Source organism: Cetorhinus maximus, chromosome 15 (assembly GCF_964194155.1).
Source record: "Cetorhinus maximus chromosome 15, sCetMax3.hap1.1, whole genome shotgun sequence".
Classification (NCBI taxonomy): domain Eukaryota; kingdom Metazoa; phylum Chordata; class Chondrichthyes; order Lamniformes; family Cetorhinidae; genus Cetorhinus; species Cetorhinus maximus.
In genome coordinates this window covers 6,116,322-6,137,825 of record NC_135893.1, presented here as the reverse complement: position 1 = coordinate 6,137,825, position 21,504 = coordinate 6,116,322, and the positions used below count along the sequence as shown (strand labels likewise).

At 45.4% G+C, this 21,504-nt stretch overlaps 1 protein-coding gene across 2 annotated transcripts; it reads right to left on the bottom strand.

Annotated features, from left to right (window-relative positions):
• Positions 1-285: 285 nt before the first annotated feature.
• Positions 286-19,932, bottom strand: LOC144690370 (uncharacterized). 2 transcript variants are annotated; one of them, XM_078557798.1, is made up of 6 exons: positions 19,369-19,932; positions 14,078-14,140; positions 10,250-10,329; positions 4,384-4,514; positions 3,637-3,703; positions 286-636 (listed from the first exon to the last, which is right to left on the bottom strand). In XM_078557798.1, exons 1-6 carry the CDS (start codon positions 19,521-19,523, stop codon positions 506-508), a joined length of 627 nt encoding a protein of 208 aa, XP_078413924.1. In that variant the 5' UTR covers positions 19,524-19,932; the 3' UTR covers positions 286-505. The 2 variants fall into 2 exon arrangements, with proteins under 2 accessions (XP_078413924.1, XP_078413925.1); XM_078557799.1 differs by lacking the exon at positions 14,078-14,140.
• Positions 19,933-21,504: the final 1,572 nt, after the last annotated feature.

Sequence of the window (21,504 nt, the reverse complement as noted above, 5' to 3'; positions counted from 1 at the left end):
AACTCTGAAGGTTGCTGTTTTCTCTTGTGCTGTCCTTGGCAAAAGAGAACATGTCCTAACCCTTTGAAGGATAGGTCAAGGAAAATGAAAATTCTGCTCGTGTATTTTCAAGCAACCTCAGCCCTCAATGAGTTAAGCAGCTCCACTGCTTAAACTATATCAATAAATTAAAGAGCTGTTGCCTTTCCTGGAAGCGAATACTGCAGAGTTGGCAGCTGACTGCTGTAATTTAAATTGATTTGAAATGGTCTAAACTTTATAATACAGCTGACATAGAAACAGTGATTTCTCCAAATGTGATAGTTATATTGCAGTCAAATGCATTAAACCTACAAAGCAAATACTGTTAACTAATCCACTCATTCAGAGTCTTTTGACATAACTTGACTTGGGTTGCTTCCACTGCAATGGCTCAAACTCTCGCTGGTGGAATGTTCCAGAAGCTACTGTCGCATGGCAACCAAATACATTATTCATGCCGGTGTTCTTTTTTTGAGTGCCTTCATTATACATGCCACAGATACGAACAGCTAGCAACTGGATTGTGACAGATTCCAGCTCGTGATTGCTGATTTAAAACCATTCCTTTGTAGAAAATGTCAGCCAGCCAGAATGGTATCAAGAAACCAATGAAACCTGTTTCAAAAAAAACACATTAAAACAGTCCATCAGTGGGGTTTTCAGCACAATCAGACTTGGAAACCACTGCGATCGATCACACCTCAGTCTGCCCCCCAAGACCCTGGGCTTGTTTTGTGCTCCAGTGTGGGGTGTGGGCATCGCTGGCTAGGCCAGCATTTATTGCCCAGCCCTAATTGCCCATGAAGAAGGTGGTGGTGAGCCGCTTTCTTGTACCGCTGCAGGAACACCCACAGTGCTGTGAGGGAGGGTTCTAGGATTTTGACCCAGCGATGGTGGAGGAACGGTGGCGATATGTTTCCAAGTCAGGATGGTCTGTGACTTGGAGGGGAGTTGAAAATATTTACTCAGGCCCCCTCCCACAACTCTTTCTCCGGCACATCGATGACTGCTTCAGTGCTGCTTCGTGCTCTCGTCTGGACCTGGAAAAATGTATTAATTTTGCTTCCAATCTCCACCCCTCCATCATTTTCACATGGTCCAACTCTGACACTTCCCTTCCCTTCCTTGACCTCTCTGTCTCCATTTCTGGTGATAGACTGTCCATCAATATCCATTACAAGCCCAGCGACTCCCACAGCTACCTCGACTACAGCTCCTCACACCCCGCCTCCTGTAAGGACTCCATCCCATTCTCTCAGTTCCTTCGCCTCCGTCGCATCTGTTCTGATGATGCCATTCTCAAAAACAGTTCCTCTGACATGTCCTCCTTCTTCCTTAACCAAGGTTTTCCACCCACGGTCGTTGACAGGGCCCTCGACCGTGTCCGGCCCATATCCCGCGCATCCTCCCTCACGCCTTCTCCTCCCTCCCAGAACCATGATAGGGTCCCCCTTGTCCTCACTTATCACCCCACCAGCCTCCTCAATCAAAGGATCATCCTCCGCCATTTCCGCCAACTCCAGCATGATGCCACCACCAAACACATCTTCCCTTCACCCCCCCTAGCGGCATTCCATAGGGACCGTTCCCTCCGGGACACCCTGGTCCACTCCTCCATCACCCCCTACACCTCAACCCCCTCCCACGGCACCTTCCCATGCAACCACAGAAGATGCAACACCTGCCCCTCTACTTTCCCCCTCCTCACCATCCAAGGGCCTAAACACTCTTTTTCAAGTGAAGCAGCATTTCACTTGCACTTCCCTCAATTTAGTCTATTCTATTCACTGCTCCCAATGCGGTTTCCTCTACATTGGAGAGACCAAACGCAGACTGGGTGACCGCTTTGCAGAACACCTTCGGTCTGTCCATAAGCATTACCCAGACCTCCCTGTCGCTTGCCATTTCAACACACCACCCTGCTCTCATGCCCACATGTCCGTCCTTGCCCTGCTGCAATGTTCCAGTGAAGCTCAACGCAAACTGGAGGAACAGCACCTCATCTTCCAACTAGGCACTTTACAGCCTTCCGGACTGAATATTGAGTTCAACAACTTCAGATCATGAACTCTCTCCTCCATCCCCACCCCCTTTCCGATCCCCCTTTCTCCAATTATTTATATATTTTTTAATATATATATATTTTTTTTTTAATATATTTTTTCTTTTCCCACCTATTTCTATTATTTTTAAATGTATTTCCATTCATTGTTTTATCTCCACCTTTTAGCCTATTTCGATCCCTTCCCTCCACCCCCACTAGGGCTATCTGTTACTTGCTCGTCCTGCTTTCTATCCTTAATGTCACCATTAGCACATTTCTTAGCTAATATCACTACCGTCAACACCTCTTTGGCCTTTTGTCTATGACATCTTTGGCAACCTCTTCTTTGCCTCCACCTATCACTGGCCCTCTATCCAGCTCTACCTGTCCCACCCCCCTCAACCAGCTTATATTTCATCTCATTTCTATTTTTCCTTAGTTCTGATGAAGAGTCATACGGACTTGAAACGTTAACTGTGCTCCTCTCCGCAGATGCTGTCAGACCTGCCGAGTTTTTCCAGCTATTTTTGTTTTTGTTTCAGATTTCCAGCATCCGCAGTATTTTGCTTTTATCTTAGAGTTGAAAATATTTGCTATGCTCCAGTCAGTAAGATGGCTAATTCCTGTCTGATTGGGTCAACCACGTTCTACGGCACTTAATTCCACAAATAAGCGCAATGCAGAGGGCACTGAAATACATCCATGACCAGCAAATAAAAGGCAGCCCAGCCCCCTTCTCATGAGCATGACAAGTGATCAAAATAGATGTTTCTTCGTCCCTCTGTTCTCTTCCCAAATACAATTCCAGAGGAACCAACATATTCCCAGTAAAATGTTCAAGTGACCACTATAAATATGCAACCTTTACAGTCTCTATCTTGATTTGGAACCCTGAATACTATTACCAGGAAAATGTCATGGTGCAGTGCTGAAAACAGCCAAGCATAACGACATGAGCAATGTGAACTGGGAAGCACAATCATATCCCTTGATAACAGGAAGTTTACAGTGACAGTGTGACAGCCAAATGTTGACACAGGATTTCCTTATTATAAAACACTGATATAAAAAGCATAACTCAAATCAGGACCCAAGAAGAAGGTTAATGTGAACTGGAAATATATTGGGTGATGTGATGTTAAAGTAAACTTCCATTTCTTGCCTATCTGATTAAATAATTAACTCGCACTTGACAATTTGACAAGGTCATGAATTCTGAATTAAGCATTCATTGTGTGCATGGCTGAGGTGTGGAAATATCATAATATTAGATGAATACAATTAAAAGTAAGTAGGAAATAAGAGACATTTCCAAAAAAATATCTTACGGTATATTTTGGAATACAAATTCTTAAGGCCGATAAAGGGCACATGATTACCATAAAAAGATGTAATTAAAACTATGGAAACCCCTTCATTCTGTCGTCTTCTGCTCCCACAGTATGTAAACCACTAGGTCTCAGTTTTGGAATTATGTAATTATTACTACCAGGCCTTGTTTCCTATACAATCTTGGCAATGTGGGCCATGTCCCTTTATCTAGAATTTCTTACTAATGACAAAGTACATACCTGTTGCAAGCACAGTCAGTACAGATAACACAAGGGACAGGTAGTACAGTTCAGGAGTTGTATTTGCCTATCAAAGATAAACAAACAAAATTCTTATCAGTGGTAATCTTTAAACCAAAGGAACTACACTTTTCAAATCAAAATTTGTTGCTTTCTTTAAATTCAGGGTCTTACTCTCCAGATTTCCCAGTGTTACATAATGTGTAATAATATATCTTCATACCATATTTATTACTAATTCTCGCTCTTATTTTCCTGATGTTATTAAGTCTTAATGGGACAAAGTTTCATGGGCACTGACCACACTTTGCACAACGTGTCATTTTTTCATATGTGAGTTTGTACAGTTAATTGAACGTTAAATTGTGAAGGGCATCACAACTGTTCCCAATCCTGCTCTTGCTTGACATCCATGTACACGAGCTTTCCTGCGGCGTTCACGTGATGGGTGAACAGGATTGCGAAGTCTGGCTGATTGCTTCCCCCTTCCTAACTGAGGGACGCAGCGAGGCCAGTTGCTATGGACCTAACTGAGACCAGCAGACTGAGCCGAGCCTGCCCATTTCATACCCAGGATGAAAGTCTCTATCATTTGCCAGTGCCCCTTTTCACTAGATTATCAAGGGAGCACCACCAACACGTTCAGAGTAGGCCAGTGTTTCTAGCTGAACATAAAGACCGGATACAACGGCCGACATTCTAATCATAACACGCAAAGGATGCACAGGATGATAAATAAAATCTTACACACTGAGATGCAGCAGCAGTGAAGGCCGTCATTGCGATTCCCTGTGCAAATGATCCAACTCCATACACATGGAAAGCCACTTTCACTTCATTAGGGACTGGGTCCATCAAGGTCAGAAGGACTGTAAATCCTAAAGAAGTTTCACTAGAATCAGACCAATTTGCCGACTTTACTAACAAAAGATTCTAACAACATAACCATGTGTTTTACCATTGTCACGTGACATTGCTCTAATGCTGCTGCTGATGCTAAAACTGACTAATCTCTCTGTTTAGTCACACCGGATTTGCAATCATTAAAGTCAGGGATGTTGTTGCTAGGGAAGTCCCAGTGTCAAACACTCCCAAGGACATGTATAACATGGGTTTGATACAGACTAAAGAATCCTGTGCTCTGAAGCAACGGTGCACCTCAGTCCTAATCCTAGAAAAGCATCAGTATGCGGTTCTAAGATTAGGACCCACATGCATTGTTGCATCAGAGCACAGAATTCTTGGAAGTTGCAGTGGGAGAGGGAGGATTCAGTGGTTGTGGTCCATGTAGGTACCAATGACATAGGTAGAAATAGGAAAGAGGTTCTGCTGTGGGGGTATGAGCATCTAGAGGCTAAATTAAAAAGCAGAACCTCAAAGGTAACAATCTCTGGATTACTACCTGAACCACAAGCAAATTGGCGTGGGGTAAATCAGAGTTGAGAATTAAATGCAAGGCTCAAAGACTGGTGTTGGAGAAATGGGTTTCAATTCATGGGGTACTGGCACCAGTACTGGTGAAAGTGGGAGCTGTACCATGGGGACAGTCTTCACCTACACTTTGCTGGGCCCAGTGTTCTGGCGAGTCATATAACTAGAGCGGTAGAGAGGGCTTTAAACTAAATATTGGGAGCAAGAGATCAAGTTTAGGAAGATGTGATAAGTTAAATAGAGAAGACAAGGCAAAAGAACAAAGTAGGAATAACAGGAATGATGATCAGAGTGATGATCAGGAAGGGAGGGACAGAGCGTACAGAGTGGACCAGCAGATAAGACTAGAGGTTACAAAAAAAGTTAAAAAATGGAACTAAAGGCTCTGTATCTGAGTGCACGTAGCATTCATAACAATACTGATGAATTGACAGCAGAAATAGAAATAAATATGTATGATCTGATAGCCACTACGAGACATGGCTGCAAGATGACAAAGACTGGGACCTAAATATTCAAGGGTACATGGCATTTAGGCAGGACAGGAAGCTAGGAAAAAGTGGAGGAGTGGCTCTGTTAATTGAGAATGACATTGGTACAATAGTGAGAGAGAGAGAGAGAGAGAGATCTAGAGGCTAAATTAAAAAGCAGAACCTCAAATGTAACAAAGGAACCTTAGTTCTGGAGATCAAGATATAGAATCAGTTTGGGTAGAGATGAGAAATAGTGAAGGTAAGAAGTCATTTGTGGGAATGGTTTATAGGCCCCTTAACAATAACACACTGTAGGATGGGGTATACAGGAAGAAATAATGGGAGCTTGCGAGAAAGGTACAGTGATAATCATGGGTGATTTTAATCTACATGTAAATTAGACAAATCAGATTGGCAAAGGTAGCCTGGATGATGAGTTCATAAGAGTGTTTTTGGAACAGTTTCTTATAACAGCACATTTTAGCACCAACCAGAGAGCAGGCTATATGAGATCTGGTAATGTGCAATGAGACAGGATTAATTAAAGACCTCATGGTGAAGGTGGCCCTAGGTAGCAGTGAACATAGTATGATTGAGTTTCACATTCAGTTTAAGGGAGCGTAGAGTGGATCCAAGACTAGTGTTTTAAACTTAAATAAAGGTAATTATGAGGGCATGAAGACCTTCCTTCCATCATAAGGTCAGAAGTGGGGATGTTCACTGATGATTGCACAATGTTCAGCACCATTCGCGACTCCTCAGGTCATGAAGCAGTGCATGTCCAAATGCAGCAAGATCTGGACAGTATCCAGGCTTGGGCTGACAAGTGGCAAGTAACATTTGCGCCACACAAGTGCTAGCCAATGACTATGTCCAACAAGAGAGAATCTAGCCATCTCCCCTTGGCATTCAATGATATTACCATCACTGAATCCCCACTATTAATATCCTGGGGGTTACCATTGACCAGAAACTGAACTGGAATAGCCTTATAAATACTGTGTCTACAAGAGCAGGTCAGAGGCTAGGAACCCTGTGGAATGTAACTCACCGCCTGACTCCCCAAAGCCTGTAATCTACCTACAAGGCACAAGTCAGGAGTCTGATGGAATACTCTCCATTTGCCTGGATGAGTGCGGCTCCAACAACACTCAAGAAGCTTGACACCATCCAGGACAAAGCAGCCCACTTGATTGGCACCCCATCCACAAACATTCACTCCCTCCACCACCGACGCACAGTAGCAGCAGTGTGTACCATCTACAAGATGCACTGCAAGAACTCACCAAGGCTCCTTAGACAGCACCTTCCAAACTCACAACCGCTACCATCTAGAAGGACAAGGGCAGCAGATAGATGGGAACGCCATCACCTGAAAGTTCCCCTCCAAACCACTCACGATCCTGACTTGGAAATATATCGGCCGTTCCTTCACTGTTGCTGGGTCAAAATCCTGGAACTCCCAACCTAACAGCACTGGGACTGTACCTACACCACATGGACTGCAGCGGTTCAAGAAGGCAGCTCACCCACCACCTTCTCAAGGACAATTAGGGATGGGCAATAAATGCTGGCCTAGCCAGCGAAGCCCACATCCCTTAACTGAATTTTTAAAAAATGAAGTCAGTGTTGGCTAAAGTGGACTGGGAAATTAGGTTCAGGGATAAATCAGTAGAGATTCAGTGGTAGGCATTTAAGAAGATATTTCAGAATACTAAGAAAAGATACATTCCAGTGAGAAAGAAAGATTCTACAGGAAGGACACACCATCCGTGGCTAACTAAAGAAGTTAAAGATAGCATCAGATTGAAAGAAAAGCTTATAATTCCACAAAGATGAGTGGCAGGTCAGAAGATTGGACAGAATATAAAGAACAGTAAAGAATTACTAAGAGGTTAATTAGGGGGGAGAAATTAGAGTGTAAGAGAAAGCTAGCTCGAAATATAAAAACAGGTAGTAAGAGTTTCTGCAGGTGTTGAAAAAGGAAACGCATAAGTAAACTGAGTGTTGGTCCTCTAGAGAGTGAGAATGGGGAATTAATAGTGGAAACTAAGAAAATGGTGGCTGAATTGAACAGATATATTGTGTCTGTCTTCACTGTAGAGAATACAAATAACATCCCAAAAATAATTGTGAATCAGGAGGTGAAAGGGAGGGAGGAATTTGAAAGGGCACTGAGAACATTTTTGGAACTAAAAGCTGACAAGTCCCCAGGTCCTGATGGCCTAGAGTCTTAAAAGACGTGGCTGCTGAAATAATAGATGTATTGGTTTTAAATTTCCAAAATTCCCATCAGATTGGAAAATAGCGAATGTGATTCCTCTATTCAAGAAAGGAAGGAGACAGAAAGAAACTACAGGCCAGTTAGCTTAACATCTCTCTTAGGGAAACTGGTGAAATCTATTATTAAGGAGGTTATCGTGAAGCACTTAGAAAATCTCAATGCGATCAGCAGAGTCGACATGGTTTGGTGAAAGGGAAATCATGTTTGGCTGATTTATTGGACTTCTTTGAGGAAGTAGCAAGCATCATGGATAAAGGTGAACCTGTGGATGTGCTGTACTTAGATTTCCAGAAGGCATTTGAGAAGGTGCCACAACAAAGGTTACTATCCAAAATAAGAGCTCATGGTGTAAGGGGTAACATATTAGCATGGATAGAGGATTGGTTAGCAAACAGGAAGCAGAGAGTAGGGATAATTGGGTCATTTTCAGGTTGACAAGATGTGATGAGTGGTGTGCCACAGGGGTCAGTGCTGGGGCCTCAACTATTTACAATTTATATCAATGACTTGTTTGAAGGGACCAAATGTATGGTTGCTAAATTTGCTGATGACACAAAGATAGGTAGGAAAGTAAGTTGTGAAGAGGACATAAGGAGTCTGATAAGGGATTTAGATAGGTCAAGTGAGTGGGCAAAAATTTGGCAGATGGAGTATAATGTGGGAAAATGAGAACTTGTCCACTTTGCCAGGAAGAATAGAAAAGCAGCATATTATTTAAATGGGGAGAGATTGCGGAACTCTGAGATACAGAGGTGTCCTGGTACATGAATCAGGAAAGGTTAGTATGCAGGTACAGCAAGTGATTAGGAAGGCAAATGAAATGATGTTGTTTATTGCAAGAAGAATGGATAATAAAAGCAGGTAAGTTTTGCTGGAGTTGTACAGGGCGTTGGTCACATCACATCTAGAGTACTGTGTACAGTTTAGGTCTCCTTATCTAAGAAAGGATTTAAATACGTTAGAAGCAGTTCAGAGAAGGTTCATTTGACTGATACCTGGGATGGGGGCGGGGTTATCTTATGAGGAAAGGTTGGACAGGCTGTTCCTGGAACCATTGCAGTTTAGAAGAATGAAAGGTGATTTCATTGGAACATAGAAGATCCTGAGGGGACTTGACAGGGTGAATTCTGAAAGGATGTTTCCCCTTGTGAAAGAGACTAGAACCAGGCAGCACAGTTTAATAATCAAGGGGTGTCCCATTTAAGACGGAGATGAGAAGCAAGTTTTTCTCTCAGAGCGTCATGAGTCTTTGGAACTCTCTTCCCTGGAGAACAGTGAGGCAGGGTCAATGAATATTTTTAAGACAGAGGCAGACAGATTCTTGACTAACAAGGAAGTCAAAGGTTATCGGGGGTAGGCTGAAAGTGGAGTTGAGGCCACAAACAGATCAGCCATGATCTTATTGAATGGCGGAGCAGACTCAAGGGGCCGAATGGCCTACTCTTGCTCCTAATTCGTATGTTTGTATGTGCTTATGTTCGTAATTTTACAGCACAGAGAAAGACCATGTCATCATCAATACTGTCCCCGCTCTGCTAAAGCAATCCAAAAACTAATTCCACCGCCCCACACTCTCCCTGTATCTCCGTCTGCTTTATATATTTGTCCACTTTTCCTTAAAGGATGCAGGATTTCTACTTCACATACTCCCTGTGGTAAAGCATTCCAACTTCCAAGAACTCTTTGTGGAAAGAAACATCTCCTAATCCATCGTCTCACTCTCAATGACAATTTTAAATTAGCGCTGATTCCCCAAAACAAGAGGAAAAATGGTTTCTCTATTCACTATTTACAAAGGGGAGACAGTGGTGTAGTGATAATGTCATTTGACTAGTAATCCAGGGGCCCAGGCTAATGCTCTGGGGACATGGGTTCAAATCTGGAATTGGTGACCATGAAACTGTTATTGATGGTGAAAAAAAACCCATCTGTTTCACAAATGCCCTTTACCTGGTCTGGCCTACATGTGATCCACAGCAATATGGTTGACTTTGAAATGGCTGAGTGACCCACTCAGTTCAAGGGCAATTAGGGATGGGCAACAAATGCTGGCTTTGTCAGCAATGCCCACATCCCATGAAAGAATAAAAAAAAAATTTTAAAAACCCCATATCCAATCTTCCCACTGCCCCAGTGAAAACATTATTACTGTTTCTTGTCCCTGGCACTGTCTTGGTAACTTTACACAATAAAGCCCCACATCTTTGTTATCTGCATTATGACAGGGCATCCAAAAATGCACACAGAATTTTAAATGTAACCCCAGTGCCCTGAAAAAATGTACTATTATCCCTCTGTACTCTATTTATAAAACACAAAATGCTAATTTTATCTCAGATTATGGATGCCAAGAGAGCAATGCTTCTTAATTGTCATGAAGTGGAAAATCAACATTGAAAGATAATGACATCCAACTGCCACTTACCCGTCATAATGAAAGTGAAGATGATGAAACTGGTCAGATTGATGAGCAGGGGCTGACTGCAGTATCGGGATGACTTAGGTCTGAGAGATAAACCACAAAGCAGTTTCAGAATCAGACTTTTTGTGGGGTGGGAGAAGGGGTGAAGAATATTTTTTTTTTAAAATGTTTACCAATATTTATGCTCCACATGAGCCTCCTCCCATCTTCCTTCACAAACCCCTCCCCACCCCCACCAACATTCCCTCCTCTTTTATTTCCTTCGTGTTCCCCCCCTCCCAACTTAAATACATCTGTGCTGTTCTTATCAACCACTCCTCGTGGGGACAAATTTCACATTCTAACAACTCTCTGGGATAGAGACATTTCTCCTGAATTCCCCAATGAAGTTATTAGTGACCACCTCATATTTATGACGCCTAGTTCTAGGCTTGCCCACAAGTGGAAACACTTTGACGATCATGTCCTATCAAATCCCTCAGAAGCTTAAAGGCCTCCAATAGGCCACCTCAGTCGAGCTCACACTGTCTTCACCCAGAATCAATGCTGTAACTCATGTTGCCAGCTGGGTTCACAATCCAACGATCGGGAATGGGGAGCCCAGCCAAACATTCCCCTTCCTGATCCCGGGAGGAAAACCGACGACCAGTTACCTCACAACGTCATTCCGAAATCTTGTTTAAATATCCACTTTCAGCACATTACTAATGTATTCAATTCAAACAAAATTAAAGTTCCTTGAATGGATTTCAGTGTAGGCGAAGATGAGGTCATCCGCTTTGGACCTCATGAAGGGACTGATGGAATTACTTCCAAAATGGGGAAAAGCTAGAAACAGTGGAGGTTGAGAGAGACTTAGCGGCCCACGTACACAGATAATTAAAATGTACAGGCGTACAAAATAATCAAAAAGGCTAATGAAAAGCTGGCCTTTATATCTCGAGGGCTGGAATACAAGGGGGTAAAAGTTTAGCTGCAGCTATACAAAGCCTTGGTTAGGCCAAACCTGGGGCAGAGCTTTGAGTTCGGCGGGCGGGTGGGTGGGCGCGATTGGCAGACCCAGGAGCGGCCAGGAAAGAAGCTGCTGCCCGCGATTGGCCCCTGACAGGGGCTCCCCAATGGTGGGCGGGGGAGGGGGCCTGTGAGCCGCTGGGTCCAATGGCTACCAGGCAGCCGGTTGAGAACGGGCACAGTCAGCCCCTGGAGGGCCTCCAGCAACAAGGACATCTTCAGTGTTGTCAACAGGAGATTATAAATGATGGATTCAAATGCGGCCGCAGATGCCAGGCGGGAGGGCAGGTCAGGTGGGCACTCAGACCTCCCCGGTTTTCAGACGAGTGCCTCGCGGTCCTCCTGGAGGAGGTGGCTGCCAGGAGGGAACCCTTGTCCCCAGGGATGGAAGGAGGAGGCCAGCACACTCCCAAGCTCTCCTTGTTTGGTGTGGTGGCCGCACCCCCCTCCTCCCATGGAGCTCAGGGGTGTTAGAGTCTGAGTGCCAATTGTCAATGAGGCCGGAGCTGGCCAAGGGGGTGAGCCCTGGCTGCTTGGACTGAGAGCCTTGCAGCTCGAGGGCCACGACTCGGATGTATCCAGCAAGGTGTTCCTCAGGTAGGGTTGGCCAGGCTGCAATGGCGTTGCAGGTAGAGAGTGGACTAATCAATGCTCCCCTGTCCTTTCAGGAGAAGATGACCCATAACAACATTGAGAGGTAATGGACAGGCAGAGGCCCCCAAACCTCCTAATCCTATCCACCTTCGAGCAGGAGGCCTTGGAGCTGAAGAGGCGCCACACACCTCGGTCAACCAGCCACGGGGAGGCTGGGGTTTCAGATGAAGGTAAGAGTGCAGTGCACAGAGGTGAGAGTTTCTGATGGTACAAACATTCTAGTGTAGTCTCTTCACTGATGGAAGCATCAGAACTGGAGCCCCCACTGATCATTGAAAGATGATGGCACCATGATGCAGATCTCCATTGTCTCACCAGGGTACCTGGCATGCACAGTGACAGTGTGATCGCTTAAACCAATGACATGTTGTTGTTCTCACTAGGATTCACCTGCATGCACTTGTTCACAGGACCCTGAAGAGCCACCCCTGACTCCAGAGGACCGCTGGTCTTCAGATGCACCTGCGTCAGACCCACTCTCTGAACCAGGCACTAGCGCAGATACCAGCACCTCAATGAGCATTAGATCCTTGGCTAGAATGTCAGAGCACAGCGATGAGGGCACTTCACACTCGCTTGAAGAGCAGGCAGAGGCAGAGAGTGCCCAGAGCACCGGCAGTCGGAGGACTGCTGGAGGCCAGAACGATGCTCAGTCAAAGGCTGATGATGAGCCTCTGCAGTCGTCCATTAGGCAGCAGATGCTGGATGTCCAGCGAGATGTGCAAGAGGATCTGGCGGAGATCCATGAGGGTATGCGTGCCATGGTCTCCATTATGGAGGAGTCCATGCCAAACATGAGCACTGCGTTGACACTCATGGCCGGGCGCAATGTCTCTTCCATTGAGAGACTGGCGACTCTCATGGAGAGGCAGCTCCAGGGGTTCCTGGGATTGCGCTCAGACCTGCAAGCCCTCACACAGGCACTGACCTCGGGTGGTCAGTGTCCATGTGGGGGATTGGTGAGGCACCCAGTATCCCAGTTAAGTGCCTGTCCATCAATGGTGAGCAGGGAGGTCTAGAGTGACCTCACGTTGGCACACGAGCTGCTTGTTGTCTCTGCGGGCTCCTCTCAGGGCACTCTGGATGATGGCAGCAGCCCCTCTGCCCCTCTGCCAGTGACCGTGGCATCCGATGAGGCTGTGATGACTGGGGAGATGCCAGCTGTGGCACTGGCCGCTCCCTCCCAGGCTCCCAGCACAGGCTCTGCTGGCCAAAGGACAACCGCCAAGGTCATCACGGCCAACAGGACAGCAGAGTGAGCAGGCTGTTCACAGGTGATCTTCTGTTGTGCAACGTTTTAGTTGTGTTGTGTTTACTGGTCTGGGGTTGAAGACCAGCCAAGGTTCTGTTAATTTGTTTCAACTGTCAACATGAGTTAAATTTTCTTCTGTCGTAACGGCCTGAATATGCTTCAACTTTTTTATTTAATGTGGTGCAGGGTAGGCCAGTATGTAACGCTGGACATGGGTGGCTCGAAACTTTACTGCACAGGCACTGAGTGGAGTTTGGGGTCAAATGAAAGGGTCACTGCAGACACCTGGGATGGAGTTAGCAGCCCTGGCATGAGGTGGAAGCAGATCTTTCGCAGCCCAGCTGAGGGAGCGTTGGATCAAGGCATCCCTGGTGTCCCTGCCTCCCTGAAGGTTACAGATGTCTGCCTCCACCCCCTCAGCGTTCTCCTCACCGTGCTCCTCTTCTGACTCACTGCTGGATTCATCCTCTGTGGCCAGTGGAGCTGCCTCAAGATCCTCTTCCTCCAGTGGGACCCCCCTTACCAGTGCCAGGTTGTGGAGAGCGCAGCAAGCAACCACTATCAGTGACACCCGCTCTGGAGGGTATTGTAGTACCCTCCAAAATGGACCAGGCACCGGAAGCGAATCCTCAGAAGACCTATGGTTCTCTCTATCGCTGCCCTTGTGGAGGCGTGATTCCTATTGTAACACTGCTCTGTCTGTGTTCTTGGGTGGCCACTTTCTGTGTGGTATCATTCTATGATTCATTAATGAATTAAATGGGACAGAGCCAGTTATAATGCTTCTCTTCCTGATGCTGCCCAGTTGAGACTGAGCAACTCAGCCCAGACCACAGATCGAACCTGGAATCTCACTAGCACCTATTTTTCTGGAATCAGGTAGAGTTAATTTTTGTTTCAAATATTTGATTTACCTTAGCAGCACAAATATCTGTGGGAAAAGGAAGATGGTCACAAGCAGCTCCACCAGGATTTCACTAGAAGCAAATACAAATTATTAACAGTAATAATAACTGTCACTTTATTAGAGAATTAAAAAGCAAATTAATCACAAAAACTCTGCACTGAGCTTACCCTGTCGGTAAGCCTCCCTCTTAACAAGTATCTTTTACCCATTTCTACAATCTACCCCTCACCAGGGTAGAAAAATGCTCTGCAGCAGGAGGGTGATGTGTAGCACCTGAACCCAACTAAACCCAACGTGTGCTCGCATGTTGTCATTTGTTGTTCTGTCTGGTTTGGAGTATGTGAGCCTGGTGGTTGTTTGGAAAGGGGTGTTTTAAGCCCCGTTGCCTCAAGTTACACCACTCAGCCGCCAAGCAGAGCACGCCAAACTCTCTTCGTAACTGTAACCTAAGATTATATCCCCCAAGGTCTCACGGTGCGTTTCATGAAGACAAAACCTTGGACACCCCCTGCTCTAGAGTAGATCAATGATTTCCCCGTGACTATTCCACAGTTAGCAGAGGCAAAGTGGCATTTTTCACCTCTCCATGGGCGAATTCTCTCCGATCTCTGGAACGTATATTAATGGCCTTGGAAGGAACTAATGCTTACTCACAACAAACAGGAATGAAAGACTGGTTTGAAGATCTGCGGTCCCAAGGTATCTGCTTGAGGAGCCAGTGCGGCAATAAAATGCAAATTTTCCTCCTGGTTTTTGGTTGGTGGGAGCTGCCCCCGTTCTTGGAGTTTATCATTTGAGAAACTAGGGGGCACTGGACGAGGAACTAGTGATTAGGTGCTGCTCAGCTGGAACTTTAAGAGCACAAAATGGTCAGTGGCATGAGGTTAGGAATTCCACCGCTCCAAGCATTCATTAAGAATCAGTGTAGGAGACGTGCATAAGGTCTTAATTTCGATGCAGGCATGGGAGAAAGGGGTTATATAATGGCCCACTTGTTGCTGAGGAGGAACAAAGGCAAAACACTACCAGAAGAAGCCAAGTGTGTTGGCTGTGGCTCAGTTGATAGCACCCAGCTCTGAGTCAGAAGGTTCTGTGTTCAAGTCCCACTCCAGGACTTGAGCACAAAAATCAAGGCTGACACTCCAGTGCAGTACCGCGGGAGAACTGCACTGTTGGAGGTGCTGTCTTTCAGATGACACATTAAACTGAGGGCCTGTCTGCCTCTCTCAGATGGGTGCAAAAGTTCCTGTGGTACTAAGCCGAAGAAGAGCAGGGAAGTTATCCCTCGTATTCTGGCCAATGTTTATCCCTCAATCAACAGCACACAAATAGATTATCTGCTCGTAATCACTTTTCTGTTTGTGGGAGCTTGCTGTGCACAAATTGGCTGCCGTATTTCCTACAATACATCAAGGACCACACTTTAAAAGTACTTAATTGGTGGTAAAGTGCTTTGAGACATTGCTGGTTTTGAAAGGTGCTATATAAATGCAAGTATTTTTTTTCTTTTTTCTCTAACAGTGGCAATGTATAGCGCCACAAAACGCTGACATTACAGATTCCGTCATCCAACCCCTCGGAACTGCTGATCTCGCTAGAGGCAGCCGTTGATCAGGGACCAGGTACCTTCCCCTGAAAGGAATGGTCGGAATGCCAAGCTGACTCAAGGCGGGAATGGTCAGGGGTCTGGGCCACATTTTCTGCCACCTTCCCGGAGAACATCTGGCGCAGGGAGACCAAAGAGGAGGAAAACAGGATTAAAGGATAATATCCCTTCAAAAGGAGAATTCTAAATGAACTGCACTGTAACTTTGAACACAATTATAAACACTGTCTTTCACACATGACTCTTCTTTAAAACGTGCTCTTGGCTTTCATGTACCGATTTAGTGGAATTTTCTAAATACATGTAGTTTAAGTATTTTAAAATACTGCAATTTGATGTGCTCAGCAATGTGTGCTTAACTAAGCCTCAGTATAAATGCCTGCAACTCTGTGAGTCAGTACAAAAGGATGTTGTGTTGATGTGGGAAATAACAAAGGGAATGCAGTATCAACATGAATCAAAACATGTTACCAAGAGGCATTCGTGTAATATCCCTCTATAGTACCCAGCTCCTAGAAATAGAATTTCTCAGACATTTCACTGCAAGTTATTTTTCTCAATGCAAATGATAGTGAGAGAGCGTTTCATTTTGGTTCCACGCTCAAGTTGCCATTCTTCAACTATAGACAGAAAGCGACTATTATCTGACTGTGGGTGGCAGCAACACAACCAAATCCATTCTGACCTGATGCCATATAGGTGCAGTTCCTATCGAGTGGTAATTACAAACAGAAACACTGACTGCTTTTTGACCCTTACTCTAAGAACGTTGAAACCAACCATGACACCCAGGCTGAGATCGGAGTGTTGCAGTAAAGTGACACGGTGATGCAGCAGGAACCGGTCTTTGCATATGTTACAGAAATATTTTTAACTATTCTTTCTGTGGGAGCCGATGGCCATTTATTTTGCATTCGTGGACACAGGATGACCGGTCGGAATATGCACATTTGCTGTGTAAATTGGAGAGGGCACATAAGGACGGAGGCAGGGGGATGGGAAAACAGAAGGGCACAATGGACAATTTTCTCATTGTGTCGTTTCGCCAGTGAGCTCACCCAAGAAGCAATTAGTATGTATCACTGGGACTCTTAACTTAACTCCCCAGTTTACAATCCGTTTGATGGGGTTATTGTAGCAAATGTTGGAACAACCAACTCAAGGCAATGGCCACTTCAACAGGGAAATCTGATGCGAAGATCCACTGCCCACTTAGCCCTGGAAATGGGCAGTGCAAGGGCTTTGAGGGTGGGGCAGGGTAGGGCAATGACATTGTTCAAATTGATTTTTGACAGACAGTTCTGTGGCCCGAAGTTGCAGCATTCCGATATAAACAAGGCACACAGTTCCCTGTCCATTAGGTCGGTTCAGATTTTATAAGGGCTGCTCGGCAACAAGGGATTGGGTCAGGGGAACCTGTGATTGGTTAAGTATATATATAAGTTTTTCCTCATGGCTCTGTCTTCCTAGTCACCGAGGTTACCAAAGTTTTACTGAGATTTGGGTGGGGAGGCGGTTTGCAGGGTTTAGTAACTTCTACACATCGGTATTTTTCTTAGCTCTGAAGAAGTCAGACAGACTCGAAACGTTAACTCTGTTTCTCTCTCCACAGATGCTGTCAGACCTGCTGAGTTTTTGCAGCATTTTCTGTTTTTGGGTTTTTTTTTGTTGTTCCTCTGCCTATTCCGCTAATGTTATCATCCTTCTTTTTTTTATTATTCATTCATGGGATGTGGGCTTCGCTGGCTGGGCAAGCATTTAATGCCCATCCTAATTGCCCTCGAGAAGGTGGTGGTGAGCTGCCTTCTTGAACCACTGCAGTCCATGTGGTGTGGGTACACCCACAGCGCTGTTAGGGAGGGAGTTCCAGGATTTTGACCCAGCGACAGTGAAGGAACGGTGATTTATTTCCAAGTCAGGGTGGTGAGTGACTTGGAGGGGAACTTCCAGGTGGTGGTGTTCGCATGCGTCTGCTGCCCTTGTCCTTCTAGATGGTAGTGGTCGTGGGTTTGGAAGGTGCTGTCTAAGGAGCCTTGGTGAATTCCTGCAGTGCATCTTGTAGATGGTACACACTGCTGCTACTGTGCATCGGTGGTGGAGGGAGTGAATGTTTGTGGGAGTGGTGCCAATCAAGCGGGCTGCTTTGTCCTGGACGGTGTCCAGCTTCTTCAGTGTTGTTGGAGCTGCACTCATCCAGGTAAGTGGGGAGTATTCCATCACATTCCTGACTTGTGCCTTGTAGATGGTGGACAGGCTTTGAGGAGTCAGGAGGTGAGTTACTCGTCACACAATTCCTAGCTCTTAACCTGCTCTCATAGCCACAGTATATATATGGATAGTCCAGTTCAGTTTCTGGTCAATAGTAACTCCCAGGATATTGATAGCGGGGGATTCAGCGATGGTAATGCCATTGAACATCAAGGGACGATGGTTGGATTCTTTCTTGTTGGAGATGGTCATTGCCTGGCACTTGTGTGGCGCGAATGTTACTTGCCACTCATTAGTCCAAACCTGGATATTGTCCAGGTGTTGCTGCATTTGGACATGGACTGCTTCAGTATCTGAGGAGTTGTGAATGGTGCTGAACATTGTGCAATCATCAGTGAACATCCCCACTTCTGACCTTATGATGAAGCAGCTGAAGATGGTTGGGCTTAGGACACTACCCTGAGGAACTCCTGCAGTGATGTCCTGGAGCTGAGATGACTGACCTCCAACAACAGCAACCACCTTCCTTTGTGCTAGGCATGACTCCAACCAGTGGAGAGTTTTCCCCCTGATTCCCATTGACTCCAGTTTTGCTAGGGCTCCTTGATGCCACACTTGGTCAAATGAACCTGATTGTCAGTGTATAGGCTACTGCCAGCAAGAGAGTTCTGGAGTTACTGTTTACAGTGAGCTTAACAGTAATGTAAAGAGGTTATTATATACCCGGCCTGCTCCTTCCCAAAATACTAGGCGTGTTAATGTATTTTTCTGTGGCAGCCGTCTTTCATGCCTAGCCAAGAGAAAATATGGGAAGAATGTGCACATCACAAGGCACAACATTAAGTACACCAAAGACCCGAACTTCATTGCTTTTCCCTCCATCGTTCAGAGAGATTATCATCAATCTTAAGCTGAGGTAACAGCAAGATCAGGCAAGTCCCAGGTTCAGTACCCAGTCAGTGCAGCTTGAGCAGTGCCATCCATGTTTCAGTGGCTTCAGCCTCCCTGGAGTTAAGGGCCAGATAGCTGGGCACAGTTCCCGGTCTCAACTGGTATCCACAAACCGCTGCTGGAAGTGTACCCAGCACAAATGTGCATGTGTGGAGCTGGGTGAAGGAAGAATTGCTCTCATAGTTTTCACACTTTCAAAATAGCCCCCCCAGCATTTGTTGTCAATGTTGACACATGACAAATGATCTCTTTCATAAGATCCTCGTGGTGTCTAATGTCCAGGAAACCGTATCCCAACAAGACTTCAATAGCTTCGGGAGAAGTGGGGAGAGGAACAAAATGGCGGAGTTAGTTGGCAAGAAATAAAGTGCTGGAAAAACTCAGCATCTGTGGAGAGAGAAACCGAGTTCATGTTTTGAGTCCAATGTGACTCTTCTTTGGAACGGAAGAGAAGTAGAAATGAGATGGGTTTTATGCTGTTGGGGAGGGTCAAGTAGAACAAAAACCCCTCAAATTCAGAAAGCGCAGCTTACAATTTTGCTCTATTGCGTTTGGGCAGCTGCCTGCTGAAATGATAAGCGAGGTGAGTGAGACAGTAATGTAGCATCCTCTGGGCAATCAGTTCTTGATATCTGAAACACAAGAAAGTTACTAAACAGACAACACAATGGCCAGCACTAAAACTCATTCAAATAATTATCATTCCAATAAAATGCATGGCTTGGGAGATCAAATGGGTAAATTGTTGAAGACCAGTAAGATTCTACATAGAGCAGACTCAATGGGTAAAATGGCCTTTTCTCATTATGTTCACATTCAACCCCTTAAACTTGCCGTTAGACTTGCCCTCCTGGTTCCCGGGCTAGCTGATACCAGAAATGGTTTCCTCCCCTTAGATATTGACCCACCTCTCTTTCAAAATCTCAGCTAGCTCCTCCTTCCTCGTATAGCTCACCAATAGCCCTGTCACTGCTTGCAAACGATTGGTACTCTAGTAAGCTCCCTTTTCTCTTCCAGGTTAGGTGAATGTGATGTGGTCTCTCAAATCCCTGACCACCTCTCTGGCAGCTCCCTGTCTGAATCCCTCCAATTAGGGCCCTAAACAAGTTCCACATTCCCACCACCAGGGAGGTGTCAGCTGTGGCTCAGTCCATAGCACCCTCGCCTTTGAATCAGAAGGTTGTGGGTTCATGTCCCACTCCTGGAAACCAAGAACTGTGATTGTACTCAAAAGAGTTGCAATCTGTGACTGTTGATAACTCGAAAAAAAGAATCAGAAGTCATCTCCGCTAAAAGTGAAAATGGTCCAGAGGGATATTGGAGAAACCCTCCCACCACCACTGCTGGTAGTCAGTACATTTAAGTTTTTAAAAATTCTTTCATGGGATGTGGGTGTCGCTGGTAAGGCCAGCACTTGTTGCCCATCCCTAATTTCCCTTGGACTGAGTGGTTTGCTAAACAATTTCAGAGTCAACCAAATTGCTGTGGAGTGACAGGTAGACCAGGTAAGGACGGCAGATTTCCTTCCCTAACATAAACCAGGTGGGTTGTTATTACAATCGATGAGACTGGCTTTTATATTCCAGAATTATTAATTGAATTAAAATTCCACCCACTGCCATGGTGGGATTTGAACCCAGATGATTAGCCTGAGCCTCTAGATGAATAGTCTAGTGATATTATCACTATGCCGCCATCTACCCATCCATGAGGATGTCAGGTGTGACAAGAGGTGTGCAGTCAATTGAATAAATTACATTGTCAAAACTCCTTATGCCAAGTGTCCAATATTTCAATTATCCATCTAGCATCTGTCTTGGGTTTTATTGCAGTTAATAAGTTGTGTTTTATAATTATCTGCCACCAACTCCCTCTCCCTTCTCAAGGACACTGTCAGGTAGTTCCACGGGTATTGAGAGCTCAGCACCTTGCCCAAGAGCCATTCTTAGGTCAGTCCTGGAAGCTGATGCCTACAGGCTGTTCAACCAGGTAGGGCATCACAGGTGAGCCTTAAACCTGCTCTCACCTCACACCCACAGGCATGACCTCTCTCTCTCTCTCAGGAGGGAGAACCCCAACCAACTCCCGTGTCCTAAGGGCAGTCAAGCAAAATTGTTAAAACAAAACCCCAACTGAGGTCAGTCAGCTCAGGAAAGGAATCTGGGAGTGTGGGGTGAGGTGCAGTTTGGCAGGTAAAGCGGCTAAAACTTTGATTTGAAAATAAGTAATTCTCCGCACACCATTCATTTTGTGCCTTCCCAGATGGGTAAGAGAAGGGGAAAAAGACAAGTGGACAGCCAGGAGCAGGAATAGGGCAGGTCCTTGTTCAGTGCATAAGGGAGGCACAATCTAATCCCCACCCCCACCCCCCCACCTCCAGTGCTTAGAAATTCCACAGCAGAGAAACCATCAATTTGATCTTTAATTCAGAGCAGCTCAGTTCACCAGGGACTTGATACCCCCACCCAATTAAAAAAAAAAGCCCAATGAAACTCCCTCACCTGTGAAAGGAAAGGGGGCAAAAGCTTGGAACTGGGGCAAGGAAACATGATTGAGGGAATTGCTGTCTCCTAGCAACAGAAACAATCTGAAAGTAAATATCTGGTCTCAACGTTCTTGGTTTTGTTTTTTTTAAACAAAATGCTTCCCTAATAGAAAACGTTCAAGTT